Source organism: Sceloporus undulatus, chromosome 8, assembly GCF_019175285.1.
Source record: "Sceloporus undulatus isolate JIND9_A2432 ecotype Alabama chromosome 8, SceUnd_v1.1, whole genome shotgun sequence".
Classification (NCBI taxonomy): Eukaryota; Metazoa; Chordata; class Lepidosauria; order Squamata; family Phrynosomatidae; genus Sceloporus; species Sceloporus undulatus.
Window position 1 is genome coordinate 827,405 of NC_056529.1, and position 15,001 is coordinate 842,405.

General features: G+C 46.4%; 2 protein-coding genes across 3 annotated transcripts in view; both read left to right on the forward strand.

Annotated features, from left to right (window-relative positions):
• The window catches only part of TNRC6A (trinucleotide repeat containing adaptor 6A), a 292,395-nt gene that overhangs the window by 15,913 nt on the left and 261,481 nt on the right, over positions 1-15,001 (forward strand). The window lies entirely within an intron of this gene.
• PRKCB (protein kinase C beta) overlaps positions 7-15,001 on the forward strand; it is a 117,074-nt gene continuing 102,079 nt past the window's right edge. For both annotated transcript variants that reach the window (XM_042480876.1, XM_042480875.1), the window contains exons 1-2: positions 7-372; positions 3,839-3,870. In XM_042480876.1, coding sequence (XP_042336810.1) covers positions 53-372; positions 3,839-3,870 — 352 coding nt within the window. In that variant the 5' untranslated portion in view covers positions 7-52. The remainder of the gene's footprint in view (positions 373-3,838; positions 3,871-15,001) is intronic.

The following is a 15,001-nucleotide window of genomic DNA, read 5'->3' on the forward strand; positions in this document are numbered from 1 at the left end:
GGCAGGCAGGCATTCTCCCTGCTCTCCTTCCAGGGCGGCTGCGGGAGGAGGGATGCTGAGCAGCAGCATGGCCGCCCCAGCCTCTGTCCAGGAGCCCCCTCCTGCGCCCCCTCCGCCTCCTGCTGCCGCTGCCCCGGGCTCCTCCTCGTCCTCCTCCTCGTCCTGCTCCTCGTCCTCCTCCTTCTCCTCCTCGGCGGCGGTGGCTCCTCCGGGGCTGCCTTTGGGGGCGGAGGGGGCCGAGGAAGGGCTGGTGCGCTTCGCCCGCAAAGGCGCCCTCCGCCAGAAGAACGTCCACGAGGTCAAGGACCACAAGTTCACCGCCCGCTTCTTCAAGCAGCCCACCTTCTGCAGCCACTGCACCGACTTCATCTGGTGAGAAGGAGACACAGAGCCCCCCCCCCCAGGACCCCCACTCTGCCTCTCGCTCTCTCCCTCCCTTTAAAACCCCAAGGGACCCCCTTTGCTTGGCTTTGCTTGCCCCCCATCCTTCAGGGACCCCCTTTGGACCCCTGTTGGAGGCTGGCCTTGCTCTTTCAGGGGTCCCAGCAGTGTGTCTGGGAGGGGGGGTAGGAGAAGACCCCCCTCTCTTTCCATCCCCGAGGACTGCTCCCCCCACTAGACCCACCACAGACTGGCATCGAGTGGCCCTTTCTGGCCCATGCATTTCCCTGTGTGTCAAGGGGGGGGTGCCCTTCCTCTCCTTCGCCCACAGCTGGCCCCTTTTAAGAAGGCCCTTGGAAAGGAATTGGAAGAAGGGTCTGATGCCCTTGGCAGGGTCTCACTCACCCCCTTGGCTTTCCTCTGGAGGTGACCCTCAGGATCCACAAATGCCATCACAAGTCCTTGGCAGATGTGGTCCCTTTTGACAGATGTGGCCCCTTTCCCACTTTGCCAGAGGTGACCCTTATTCTGCACATGGCTTGCTTTGCCAGATGTGGGCCCCTAAGCCCAATATGGCCCAGTTTGTAAAACGTGGGCCCCTCTTAGCTAGATGAGGCACCTTGTTTTGAATGCAGTCCATTTTAGTGGATTGGGCCCTTGGCACCATCTATAGTCCATTCAGCTAGGAGTAGATCCATGTATCCAATGCTCCCTGCTTTGGTTGATGTGGCCCACTTTTAAAAAATGCAGCCCGCTTGGCTAGATGCGGTGCCCTGTTTTGAATGCGGCTCATATTTATGGGGTCCTTTGGCACCAGCTATAGTCCTCTTGGCTAGATGTGAGTCTGTGTATTGTATTGGATGCACCTTCTTTTGCTGGATGAAGCCCACTTTTTAAAATGTGGCCCACTTGGCCAGATGTAGTGCCTTGTTTTGAATGCAGCACACTTTGGTGGATAGGGCCCTTGGCACTGGCAATTTGGTGGTGGTGGTGGTTGTGTGCCGTCAGGTCTTTTCTAATGTATGGCCACCCTCAGGCAAAGCTATCCTGGGGTTTTCTTGGCAAGATTTGTTCAGAAGAGATTTGCCATTGCCTTCCTCTGAGGCTGAGAGAGTGTGACTTGACCAAAGTCACCCTGTGGCCTCTCATGACTGAACCAGGATTCTCCAGAGTCATAGTCCAATGTTCAAACCACTGCACCAAACTGGCTCCTGGCACTGGCTATAGGCTTCATGCAACAAATGCTTTGATGGACGTGGCCCACTTTTTAAAATGTGGCCCACTTGGCTAGATGCGACCCCTTGTTTTGAATGCAACCCATTTGGGGGCCTTTATTCACCGGCAATAGTCCACTTGACCAGATCTGGCTCCTTATATTCGATCCAATCTGTTTGGGTGGATGTGGCCCATTTCTTAAAACGTGGCTCACTTGGCTAGCCATGCCGTTCCTCCTTGTTGGAGGCAACCTGTTTGGCTGGATGTGGCTTCTGGTGCCCAAAGTGGCTCACTTTGATGTGGCCCTATGTTTTTAATGGGTCCCAGTTTATTAAACGTGGCCCACTTGGCTAGATGTGGCTCCCTGTGTTGAGTGCAACCCATTTTACACCCAAACTGGGTGGCTGCAAGGTGATGAATGTGATCGATGGGTGACTTCCTGATTTCCCCCTGGGAGTCCCTTCGCGACCCCACAAGCTTCTCCGCCAGGGACTTAAAAGGTTTGGGGACCCGGGAGGGGGTGGGCAGGAGGCCTTTGCGGAATACAAATCTGCTCAGAAAAGGACACATGCTAATTTGTATGCGCGGGTACATCTTTGGAGATGTGGAAATTTAGAAAGCATGCCTGGGTTGAGCCAGATCGCCTCCAAGGCGACAAAGTCTTCCATTGATTTCCCCTCCAGCCCACAATGCTCCAGATCAACTCATCTAGTTGCAAGTCATTAGCTGTAAAAGATGAGCCTGGCAACACCTGTGAGATTAGCAGCTTTATTCATTAGCAGCAGTCCAGGGGATGTAGGGGGGAAAGCACATTCCTCCTGGCCTTTAAAATGGCAACTGGCTCCGTGTTGCAGGGTTTTTTGACTCAGGGCTCCTCCAAAGGCAAAGCCGGGCTGAGTCAGGCGATGATCACCGGCTCATTAATTTCCCAATTCCGCCCCCAATCTAATCAATTCCCCTCCAATTAAGGATTGCCTCCACCATTCCTCCTCAGGGCCTCCTGAAGCTAAAGGCAACACAACAGAAAGTCAGGTTACTGGGTTAGAGTCCTGGGTTGCCGAAGGAAGGAAGGAAGGAAGGAAGGAGATTAGGGAGATGGGGCAGAGAAGGAGGAAGAGAGGAAGAAGGAAAAGAGGAAGAGAATGATGGAGAGGAAGGAAGGGAGATGGGGGCAGAGGAGGAGGAAGGAAGAAAATATAAAGAGAAAGAGAATGATGGTGAGGAAGGAAGGAAGGGAGATGGGGCAGAAAAGGAGGAAAGGAGAAAGAAAGAAAAGAGGAAGGGAATGAGGGAGTGGAAGGAGGGAAGGAAAGAGAATAGGAAGGTGGGGGCAGAGTAGGAGGAAGGAAGAAAAGATGAAGGGAATGAGGGAGCCATAGGAAGGAAAGAATGAAGGAAGGCGATATGGAGGAGCTTGGGAAGAGATATGGGGCAGAGATGAAGGAGAAGAGGAGGACTATATTTCCCCATGTTTCTCCTTCTTGCTTTCTGCTCTTTGGATTACAGTGCCCAGACTCCTCTGGCTTTTGTGATCCAGAGAAGCATATTTCCCAAACTCTGATCTTCATAAGGGATAGAGAGTTGTGAATTCAAACAAACAGTCCTAAGTGTATACACACACACACATACACACACCTCCACAACAGTGTTTTTCACCCTTGGGTCCAACAACTGGACTTCAGCTGACCAATGGCCAGGCATCCTTGACCAAAGGAGGGCCAAAGGTTGAGAAAAATGGTGGGGATGGATTTTTTTTTAAAATGATAATAATAATGCAAAAGATGTCCTGAGCTGCCAAAAAGGCCAATAAATGTGTCTGAAAGCAAATCAAGCTTGCCTTCTCCCTTGAAGCCAAGATGACTAAAGGGAGGCTATGGTCATACCTTGGGCGTATCCTGAGATTCTGTGACTCATTAGAAAAACGTGATAATGGTGGGGAAAGTGGAAGCCGAACTGCAGGTGGAGTGATCTGGTTGAGGAAGCCAGAGTTTGCAAGACCAAAGCAGGGCTAGAGATGACCGGGACCCTTGCCTTGGTGGTCTCTCATTTATACCTTGCCATAAGACTCAAAGTTGACCTGAGTGCACAGAAGAATGACAAAATACAGGGAGGAGGGGGCTGCCTTTTGCAATTCCTGGAGCTTCAGGAGTTGCAAATAACTTCTGGTGTTGCAAATAAATGTGGATGGCTTTATGTGTGCTTCTGGCTTCTCTAACCCTGTGTCTGTCTTTTTCCTTTGCAGGGGCTTTGGGAAGCAAGGTTTCCAGTGTCAAGGTGAGTGATGTGTTCATGGTGTGTGTTTCTTTAAGATTTCACATTGGAGCCAAGGTGGGATTGAGGCTTGGCCCCCAAATTTATTTCTAATGCCAGGACTCAGAGCAAGAAGAAGGAAAGCAGGGGCAGGCTTTCTCCATGGGAAAGTTTGGGAGGACATTCAGGTCCAAAGGTATTCACTCGTTTTAGGAATGAAGCACAAATCCTTCCCAAAAGTTGTGTCCACACTTAGTTTGGGTTCCTCTCTTTCTGGGAGAACACTGGAACTGCTTTTGTCCTGCTTTCTTTTGTAGTAAACCTTTAAATCATCATCAACAACAACACAAGTACTCCTCTATTTCCAGGAGTTTAGATTTGGGGTGGCTGGATGGGGGAATGAAGGCACTGATACGGGTTGAGTCTCCCTTATCCAGAAATCCAAAATTGTCCACAGGGATGGCTGAGATAGTGACACTTTGACTGTCTGATGGTTCAGTGTGCACAGCTTTTGTTTCATGCACAAAATTATTAAACATATAATAGAATCACAGAATTGTAGAGTTGGAAGAGAGCGCAAGGGCCATCCAGTCCAGCCCCATTCTGCCATGCAGGAAATCTCAATCAAAGCATCCCCGACAGATGGCCATCCAGCCTCTGTTTAAAGACCTCTAAGGAAGGAGACTCCATATGATGTATAAAATTACCTTTAGGCTATGTGTATGAAGTGTACATGAAACATAAATGAATATCATGTTTAGATTTGGGTCCCATCTCCAGGATACCAAGATACATGCAAATATTCCAAAATCAGGGGGAAAAAATCCAAACTCCAAAAAAGATCTTCTGGTCCTAAACATCTTGAATAAGGGAAAATCAACCTGTAGCGCCTAAATGAAACCTGCCTCCCGGCATGAAATTTTACTGAAGTGCCCAAATTTTTAGCATTCAAAAGAGGGAGACCTTGAAGATCACCCAGACTTTGAACTCTTCTCTTTGCTGTTTTGGAACTCCTGGGGTCACTTTGCCTCCTGATGCCCCTTTGTTGGATGCCAAAATGGTTAATTTTAAATGTTCAAGAGAAGTTTCATGTTCACTGCAATGCTAGAAATTAGGGGACAGAAGGAAAATGCCATTGGAGACAGGGAAGGGGTACTGCTTTATTTTGTCCCCCTCTTAGGTTTGCATCTCTTCAGTTTGCACACAAGTTGCATCCTTCTTGTGGCAAAAGGGAAAGGCTTCTTTGGATGTTGTGTCTTGAAATACCCATTTGCACCCAGGAGGAGAGTCCTGAATTAACTGAATTAACCCCAGCACACATACATTGGTCCAGGCTGATTTGTCCATAATAGGGACCCCTTCTTTCTCTGTCTGTTACAAAATCATTACAAGTTTTGGGCCTGCATGAGACCCCCAAGTCTGCTTTTGGGGCCCTCAATGCCTTCAGATTGTCCTTTCTCTGAGCCGAAAAAGTGTAGATTGTTTCTCCTGGAAGCTGTCAGGAGCAGCAACACAGATTTTAAATAGGTCACAGTCCTCCACATTAAAAAAAAAAATCCAAATTTTGCAAAAGCAGGAATAGATTCCCAGCCTTTTCTGGCATTTGGTTTTCTTTCAGTCTTTGGCAATCTGAGCAATCCAGAGAGAGATCCTAGGGCAGAAACCAACCCCCAAACCTTCCGCAATTGCCCACCCTTAGTCTAGCTCCCCAAAAAGGACAAGGCATTTTTTAAAGAATGGCTTTGTGTCCAAATGGACACACAGTCCTAGCTTCTGGACCCTCTGCAGAAGCAAAGGGATGCTTACAATTTAATTGGCGAACCACCTGATTCCCATCCCTGCCTTTTTGCAAGTTACCGCAAACCAAAAATAAAAATAATCCTCAAAGCGATATCTTTTTGTCATCTCAGCTCAGCTGTGGTTTTGAACCAGTTCTGGGAAGACTTTGAAGGGTTTCTCTTCTTTGTTAATTCGGAGTAGTTCTCTGGTCAGGTGTATAAAAATGGCTTTGGTATTGACACGGGTAAATTATCTGCAGCAATGTATTGAGTTCCCCTTTTTAAAAAGAAAAAAATAACCCACCCAAACACTTGCAACCCAACCTAAAAGCCAGGTTTATATGCAGCAGAGAGGCTTTCAGTTCCACTCAATGAAATTTTTGGATGAGGGAAGGGATCTCTCAGTAGCAACTCCTTTAAAAATACCTTGGAAGAGGATGAACAAGAAGGGTTCCCCTTGTTTCCAGCCAAGCTGGCTTGCAAAACGTTGCCTGGGGTGTTGCATGGTGCTCAGCTCCATGACTTTGCATCCTCCTGCATTTGGGATGGAGACCCTTGGCCTTCTCACCAGCCCCTTCCCTCCTTTCTTTGCTGGGATTTGTAGTTTCTAAGCATTACCCATGAGCCTGGGACCCATCAGGATGTGGGCATCTCTAGTGGGGCTGAAGGGGGAAGTGCATGGGAGGGTGATGTGGCGGTCCATGTGCCAGGCTTCCTTTTTTCTCTCTGTGTGCCAATCATGCTGAAAGTTGAAGCCATGGGAGGAAGAGAGCCCTGCTTTGAATATCTTCATCTCCTTGTCTGATAAATCTTTCTTTCTTTCTTTCTTTTTGCAAGAGGAAATGGGCAGAACTTTTTTTGTTTTACTTTGGAAGTGATGAGTGAATTCTATCCTAAAGTGAAAAACAGAGAGTTCGGAGAAGGATACCCCTTTTCCAGCCCTCCTCCCCACTTTCATTGTTTGTTGGTAAAACACTTTTAGTGTTTTGTGGCTGCCTTCAGGATGTCCTTGCTGAACGTAGTGCAAAACCGGAAGTGTGAGTTGTATGTTCTTAAAGTCATGCAAAGCAGATTAATCGCCAATAACAGTCCATGCGCAGGCAGCCATGTGCGGCGAATGGGCCTCATCTTTCTCTCCACTGAATCTCGGCTATGTTTACAACTGTATGATATGATGTTGAAATAATGCATTTAGACACCACTTTAGGTGCTGTAGTCCTTCCTATGTAATTCTGAGAGCTGCAGTTTTGCAAAGTCTTTAGCCTTTTTTGTCAAAGAGTCCTGGTCAGTCGCTACCCATGGATGATCCCAAATAGCTCCGTTTTTCTTCCTTTAGTGAATATTGTGTCCTGAACTGAGGCTATGTTTCCTTTCCCTCACACGTCCCGGTAATAAAAACAGACCTATATTTTCCTTACTAACAGGCCCAGTGGGGTTGGGATGGAGACAAAATCTCTCTGTTTTCTGGTCTCTGTTATTACTTTGGTGTTTCTGAGCCCTTGGGAAAGATCTCCAGGCTTTTAAGTTCTCATTTTGAAGCCATTAAGATCTTTAGCTCCCTTCCTATATGTGCATGAGCTTACTTTGAGGTTTCACCTGTGCATTTATTGGGCAGCCTTAAGTGGGCTCCTTGGGCCACAGTTGGCAAAATGGACCCAATAAAAAACGTATATGGGAGTTGCGGGGAAACAGCATGCCATCTTCCAAGTTCAGAGAACATTCTGTTGTTCACAAGTGGAGTCTGCAACCCTGGATACATTGAGACTGGCCAATCTGCAGACACAGTGGCGCTTTGCAAGGCCTAGGACCCTAAACCGTTCCTACTGACCCCAGGTGAGAGACAGGTAGACGCCTAGACCAGACACTCAGCATGCTATGAGCTCAAATGTTCCACTTGCAACCAAATGAGACATTGAGGATATGGATATTGCAGTTCTCTAGCCAAAGTCGTGGTCAGCAACACGTTTTTCCCTAGTTTGTTGGCCAAGAGATGGACTTGCTATGTGTTTGTCTGTCTAGTATTATGATTCTCAAACTCTCATCATCCAGATGTTTTGGACTTCAACTCCCAGGAGTCTCAGCCATCTTGGCCTATGATCAGGGATTCTGGGAGCCAAAGTCCAAAACGGCCGGAAAGCCAGAGTTTGGGAATCGTTGGTACTAGCAGAAGCATCCCAGGACCTGAGATTGCAGGTCTTCAACCTGAATCCAAGGGTCATCCTCCTGGGGAAGTCATGTTTATTTGTTATTTAATAGAGTACTTATACCTCACCCTTCAGCTGTAAAGGCTATCAGAGCAGCTTACAATTATTATTTTTAATTAATAATGATGCAGGAGATATGAAGCATCAGCCACAGCTGCTCAGCGCATGCCATTCAAATCATAAACCTGTAATGCAAATTAAGAAATGTTCAAGCACTGCTTTCAAGGACACAGGAGTTGTTGCACTCCATGCAAATACAGTTTTACACTTTGAACAGGAAACAGTCAACAGTGGCTCTGCCACTGCACAAATATCTATATACTTTTGTTGTTGTTATATATCACTTATGGTGCCCATATCCTAGGATTTTCTTGGTCAGTTTCCTTCCAAGGAGATTTGCCACCATTTCTGTCCTCTGAGGCTGAGAGAGGATGACTTGCTCAAAGTCACCCAGAGGTTTCCATGGTTGAACAGGAATTTGAACCTTGGTCTCTCAGGGTCCGATTCCAGAAGGATCGGACTAGAAAGCAAGTGTTATGGGTTTTGTAAGCCTTTTGTAAGCCCTACACAAGTGATCACCATCCACATGTTGGTCCCATTGCATGGGCAGAGTTGCAGACTCTGGCTTGGCCAGGCTGATAATAAACCAGAAGAGGAATAAACCATTGATTCCAAACCAGGAGTAAACCAGTCCTAAACCTTCAGTGCTAGCCTGGTCTTCATGTGGGCAATGTTTCATGCTCCAGGGTCCCTTGTTCCCAGGGTTTCCATGCATCTCGGGCCCATATCTCTGTGTGTGTGTGTTTGTGTGTACAGTATCCTGAAGGTATTGCCTTTTCTGCTTTGTTTTTCTGGGTTGTCTGTGTCAATAAGTGGGCTGTTAATTAGTTCCTAATATCAGTTTAAAATCTTTCTATTAAACCTCAGAGCAGATTTCCCTGGCAGAGAATTAACTGGAAGCGTTAATAGGTACTGCTAATTGCCAGCCTGTGTTTGCATGCAGAAAGCAAAGCGGGGAGCGGAAGCATCCGACGGCTTTGGTGCTTCTTTGAGTTGCAATCCCAAGGGCAACATCAATGCGATCTTTTGTTTTTTAAAAAAGTAGCTCTGCCCAGCATCTTGCATTACTCTTCATCTAAAAAATAAATAAATCCTTGCAGTAAAAATATGAAGCGTTTTTACGTTGGCTTCTGGAAGTTTACAGTGCGGTGCTGTAGCCATGAGCAGAACCTGGTCTATGATGTCTTGTAAACTGTGGAACATCAATGCAGCTATTTTTAAAAAGTGTACAGATCTGGGCCTTTGGCCTACAGCAGGGGGTAGGCAACCATGGCAGGTCTCTGGGGCCAATTTTCGGCCCCCAATACCCTTCCATGTAAGATTGAACTGGGGCCAAAATGACACAGGAATGTCCTGAATCAGAATTAGTTTGCCAAAGAATGACTCAAGATATCAGAGGACCAGGACAGAAACCCCTAAAGTGGTTTCCCTTTCCTCGTCCTTCCATACTATCCGACAAGATAGTAAAACAGTCTACTGAACTGAATGTTGAAGCATATGGCATCTGGATGCTCATTATGAATTGCACATGGAAGCGCATGTGCATTTGAAAGCAGTTTTGGTGTCTTGGTTCAGAAAAACAATGTTGCATAGCAGAGTTAGGCTGACCTCCTGTTTGTGAATCCCCCAACCAGAGCAGACTTATTCAGTCAATTGTTGCACGACCGGCCAAAGCATAAGCAAATCCTATTCATTGATTTGGTCTGTTTTAGTCAGGATGAACAAGATTTAGGCCTCAGTGTGTTGACTCCGCATGTGGAGCTTTACACTGTGCAGCCTGTGGTCAAATATTGTCAAGTGTTTGTAAAAGTTTTGACATTTTAATGTTTGATTTAGAACTTAGGCTCCTTCCAAAAGCACAAGGTGACTTTTATTGCCGGAGACTGTGGTTGAGAACTCAAAATATTGTGAGCATCTGGCTTGCCTCTGACCTTGCCTTGTGGCTCCTAAATTTAGTGAGATAGTCTTATCTCCTACTTTCTTTTCCAGCCACAAACCTGGAAATGAGGGGTGAAGTTTGGGGGAAGAGGTCTCCAAAACAGCATTGCATTTACTGTACTGGGATGATCTCCAGTCCTACTTGAGAGGAGAGCCGCTGTCTGCTGTGTTTCTCATGGTTCCTAGAGCGCCTCCTAAATGCGCAGCAGAATGGCACAGGCGACGATGCCCTCTTTCCTCCCACCAGAACATCAGGGTCAGAAGGAAGCTTGGAGCTACCGTATATACTCGACTATAAGTCGAAAAATGTATGCCCCAAAATGAATTCCAAAATCCTGGGTAGACTTATGGAAGGGTCAATGAGTTAATGCTAATAAATTTTGTGAAAGAAGAAGTGTCCACCTTCCTCTGTAGCCTTGTAACAGCTCCCTGTTTGAAGCTCCTGCGCCGGCTCTCCTCTCCTCCTCTCTCCCTCTGTCTGTGTGTGTGTCTGTTTCCCAGGCTCTCAGCCTTCCTGCGGAGCCAGACCTAACAAGCTGCTGCTGAGAGAAGGAACACAAAGAAAGTAAGCCCAGGCTTGTACCCCGTTTTGCCTGGAAGTCCTGGGGGTGAGAAAGAGAGAGAGAGAAAGCCCTGTCCTCTATTTCTGAAAGCTATGAGCCTTGGGAGTGAGAAGGAGAGAGAGAGAGAGAAAAGCCTGTCCTCCATTTCTGCAAGCTATGAGCCTTGGGAGTCCTGGGGGTGACAAGCAGAGAGACAGTGGAGTCTGTCCTCCTTTTCGCAAGCCATGTGCCTTGGAGATGCTTTTGGTAAGGGGAAGTGTGTGTGTGTGTGTGTGTGTGTGCGCGCGCGTGCACACTGAGGTTTGTTTCCCCTTTTCCATGCTGAGACTGATGCGTGGGAGAGGTCCAGAGAGTGAGATATAGGGAGGGAAGTGGTGCTTTGTTCCCCCCCTTTAGATCTTTTGTAACATCCTCCAGTGTTTGCCCCTCGACATATCCACGAGTCATAACAAAATCCATGATTTTGGATCCAAAAACTGCCCTTGATTTATACATGAGGTCGACTTATACATGAGTATATACGGTAAGTTGGCACCAGAGGGAGACTGGGTTGCTCACCCTGATGGGTGGATCGTGAATCCCGGAGATCGCAATTGGCATTTGCATGCTGTGGTACATGGTTAACCAGGAGATCTGGGAATATTAGGTTGGTCGAATATTGATGCAACCAGGGACCTCTGTGTAGCTGGCATTGCATAAAGGGCCACAAATGTCCTCACAGGGGAAGATGGAGGTCCAGGAGAGAGATGGTTGCCAGCCAGGTGATGGTGCAGTTGGGAATTTCTGGTGCTTCTTCACAGCCATTTGGTGTTTGTTTGGGTCAGATGGATTAGCCTGAAGAAATTGGTGCACAGAAATTAGCGGAAAATCATTGTGTAAGGAGGAACAGGCAGTTTCCTCATGCAATGTTGGGGGGGGGGATTAACTGTGAGATTAACTGTGTGAAAGAAGTTGTAGCATAAGCTTTTGTATATTTGGCTTGTTTAGATGCATCTGAGGAAGGAGACCAAGGCTGCATCCACACTGCAGAAATGATCCAGTTTGACACTGCTTTAACTGCCATGGATCAATGCTGTGGAATTCTAGGAATTTTTGCTTGTTGTGGCACCAGAGCTCTCCGACAGAGAAGGCTAAATGTCTCACAAAACTACAATTTCCAGCATCCCATGCCATTGAGCCATGGCAGTTAATGTGGTGTCAAACCGGATTATTGCTGTAGTGCGGATGCAGCCTAAGCCTAGGAAAGCTTGTGCTACAACGTCTTTTGCACAGTTAGTCTCAAAGGTGCTGCAAGATCCCTTTGCATATTGATATTCCGAATTAAGATGGCTATGTCTCTGAATTTTAACATGCATACCCCCCCAAAAAAGTCATGCTATAAGCGACCAGAAAAATTCTCTCCAAGGCCTCTTGGCTTTTAAACCAACTTCCCCACTTTACAAGCCCAGCACAGCAAAGAGAAATATTTTCTTTTGAATTTCCTTCACAAGGCCTGGATAACCTTGCATTTTCACACAATGAAATCTAAAATTTTTGGGGAAGGGAGAGGTTTTTATTCCAAGTCCTCTAGGGACTAGTGTTCCTGTACTCATGGTAACCGTATGGTGGAGGATGTGCTTTATTGTGCATTAGATGAAACATGGAGAGGGAAGAAATGTATCTGAAGCTTAGCACTGGTTACCACTCTGCAATAATGCTGGGACAAGCCTGTTATGTTTAATGCTGCCAGATTTGCAGCAAAAGCTGCCTGACTTGGGCTGGCTTTTGAAGCTAATTCTTCAGCTCATGGATTTTCTCCTGCATTTGGTAAAAATGTTTGTTTTCTTTGGCTTTCTGTCCCTCACTCTGTGTGTGTCTAACAGCATGAAGAGTTATCCTTCTTTGGCCTTGATCTGAATGAGGCGGATGGAGGTTTTGCCACCCAAGGGATAGAGCGTCTGCTCCAGGTTGGAGGCTGAACTTTAAAGGGAGTACCATGAAACCTTTGCCCCAAAATAGGTCTGGCAATTGGGACAGCACCGCTAAAAGTCTGGAGTAAAATCCAGAGAGGGTTTACTGTTCCTACTGACATGGAAGCCTTGGAATATCACAGGCAGACTGCAGTCCCAACATAACAGAAGAGAAACCAACATAAGGAATATAAGCCTATATCTTTAAAACAATATCTATTCATTTCAAAACAGCAAATCAAAACTCTAAAAAGGATACAAATCCAGGCATGTATACTAAACACAATAAAAATTATTCAATACATATACATACACATGCAAAATTATCTCACATAAAAACATGGTTTGCACGTTGGAGTGTGATTTGCACCATAGAGAAACACTCCCTCTGGTGTGAGTCTTGCCAAGCAGGAGTGTTTGGGTGTGTGTTTTTGCTCCCTTTCTCCCCGCTCTCAGAAACCAGCTGTGCCAAAATTGTTTAAACAGTCTCCTCTTAGCAGAGGCATGATGATGGTTGTCAGCCTGCAAAGAGCCGAGATGCTGAAGCTGGGAGCGTTTTTTCCGACGGGTGCCAAAGCCTTGGCATGAAGGGCAAAGGCATTTGAGTGTTTGAGGAGGCCTGGGTAGCCGGATGAATGGATGGATGGATGGGTGGATGGCAGGCGGGGCTTCGTTGCAGACTTGCTTCATCATGATCCGTCGTATGTCGTGCCAATAAATTTTTTAAGACTGCAGAAGTGGGAATAGTGAGGCTGTTTGGGATAACTGAGGACAAAAGTGGATGCAATCTTATGCCAGGGCTGCATGGAGTGAAATCTCCAGATGCAGAGCTGTGCCTTGCCATCCTTTGTGTTGGATGGCAAACGCCTCGGTTATTTTATTTTATGTATACCCTGCCTTCCTCCCAATACAGGGACTAAACAACGGTGTGAAAATGTGGGCTGTGCTTTATTATTTATTATTTATTCTGGTGTGGTTCCTTGCATAGAGCCTTAGGTGAAGACTTAATGGTCCCACTGAGGAAGGTTATGTGAATCGGCTTCTTATGGCTGCGGTAAAAGCAACAAAATTTTCAGCTGCTCCTTTTGAAATACATGCCACAATCCTGTCCTAAATTTTAAACTGCACCAGAGTTGTAATGATTTAATCCGCTTGGCTGGAGCCTTCAGTTGTAATGTTTGTGTCTGTCTCAGGACCAGGGATATGTTTGCAATAGAGTGACATGTTAGTAGACTATGCTGTAAGGTTGTTGGTGTTTGTGGATAGATGCCGCACTTGCTGGGGAAAGTGGGAGGCATTAGGAAAAGAGAAAGACCACATTGTAGGTGGATGGACTCCATCCAGAAACCTGTGGCAGCCCTGGGTTTGCAATGGGCACATCTACACTGTAGGAATAGTACAGCTGGGCACCATTTTAACTACTGTGCCCCCTCCTATGCAATCCTGAGATTTGTACTTTTGTGAGATGCCAGTGCTCTTTGGCAGAAAAGGCAAAAGACTTTGCAAAACTACAAACCCCAGGATTCTATAGGATGGTACTGCAGCACTTAAAGTGGTGTCAAACTGCATTCATTCTACAGTGTAGATGTATCCAATCACAACCATACTTGTAAAAACTGCAGTGTCTGCAGGCTTGGTGGAAATGCCATTTGATTTGGTTTCAGTTTGATTTTGGTGCAACTGAATGGCCAACCAAAGAAGTACCACCGATTATGGAGACTGAGTGTCATAGCGTTGCTTGGTGCATGGCTGCATCCACCACCGTGAACCAAGATGTCAAATGTGCAACTGAATGCACAAGCAAACACGAGTTTGCAGAGTGGAATAGTTTTGGGGCAAAGAGCTGTTTCACAACACTCTGCTTTCTCCTCCCCAAATTGCCAGTGGGTTTTCTGAAAGCACTTTTGCTGCTGAGCTGCCCCAGGGAGCGGAAGGAGGTCTTCTCCTCCTGCGTTGCGTTTCCGCTTTGCTTCCTGTTTTAAGCAGTCTTTGGAAGGAGATAACGCATGGCAGCATCGCACTAGTGAAGAAAGGGCATATTCTGTTTTTAGGATGAAAATAACCTGAAAGGGAAAGAAAGAAGCAGCCTGAGAAAAGAGGTTCCCTCTGCAGACTCTGGAAATATTTCCAAGAGGCTCCAGTCATTTCCTCACTTCATTTCTAACTCTTTGGGCTGCTTTGTATGAATTTTGGGCTGTATAGATGTCATCTTCAAGCTTCCGGAAGAGTCAGCTGGAGCTTGTGTTTACCAATGGGTAGAGCCAGAGGGGAAAGTATTTTAGGTCTTGGGTTATGCCTGTTGCAACCAAACCATCAATCTGGTGGCACCTTCAAGTCATATACCTTCAAGTTGTTTCCAACTTATGGTGATCCTATCATGGAGTTTTCTTGTCAAGTTTCTTCTGAAATTTGTGCAATTGCCTTCCTCTGAGTCTGAAAGAGTGTGACTTGCCAAAGTCACCCAATGGATTTCATGGCCAAGCTGGGATTCGAACCCTGGTCTTCAGAGTCATAAGTCCAAACACTTAAAGCGCTACAAAGCAAACCTTCATGGCTGTAGCACCTGCTGCCCAGTGGCAGGAGGCCAATTAAAACATTATTATTATTATTATTATTATTATTATTATTATTATTATTATTATTATTATTATTTCATGACAATG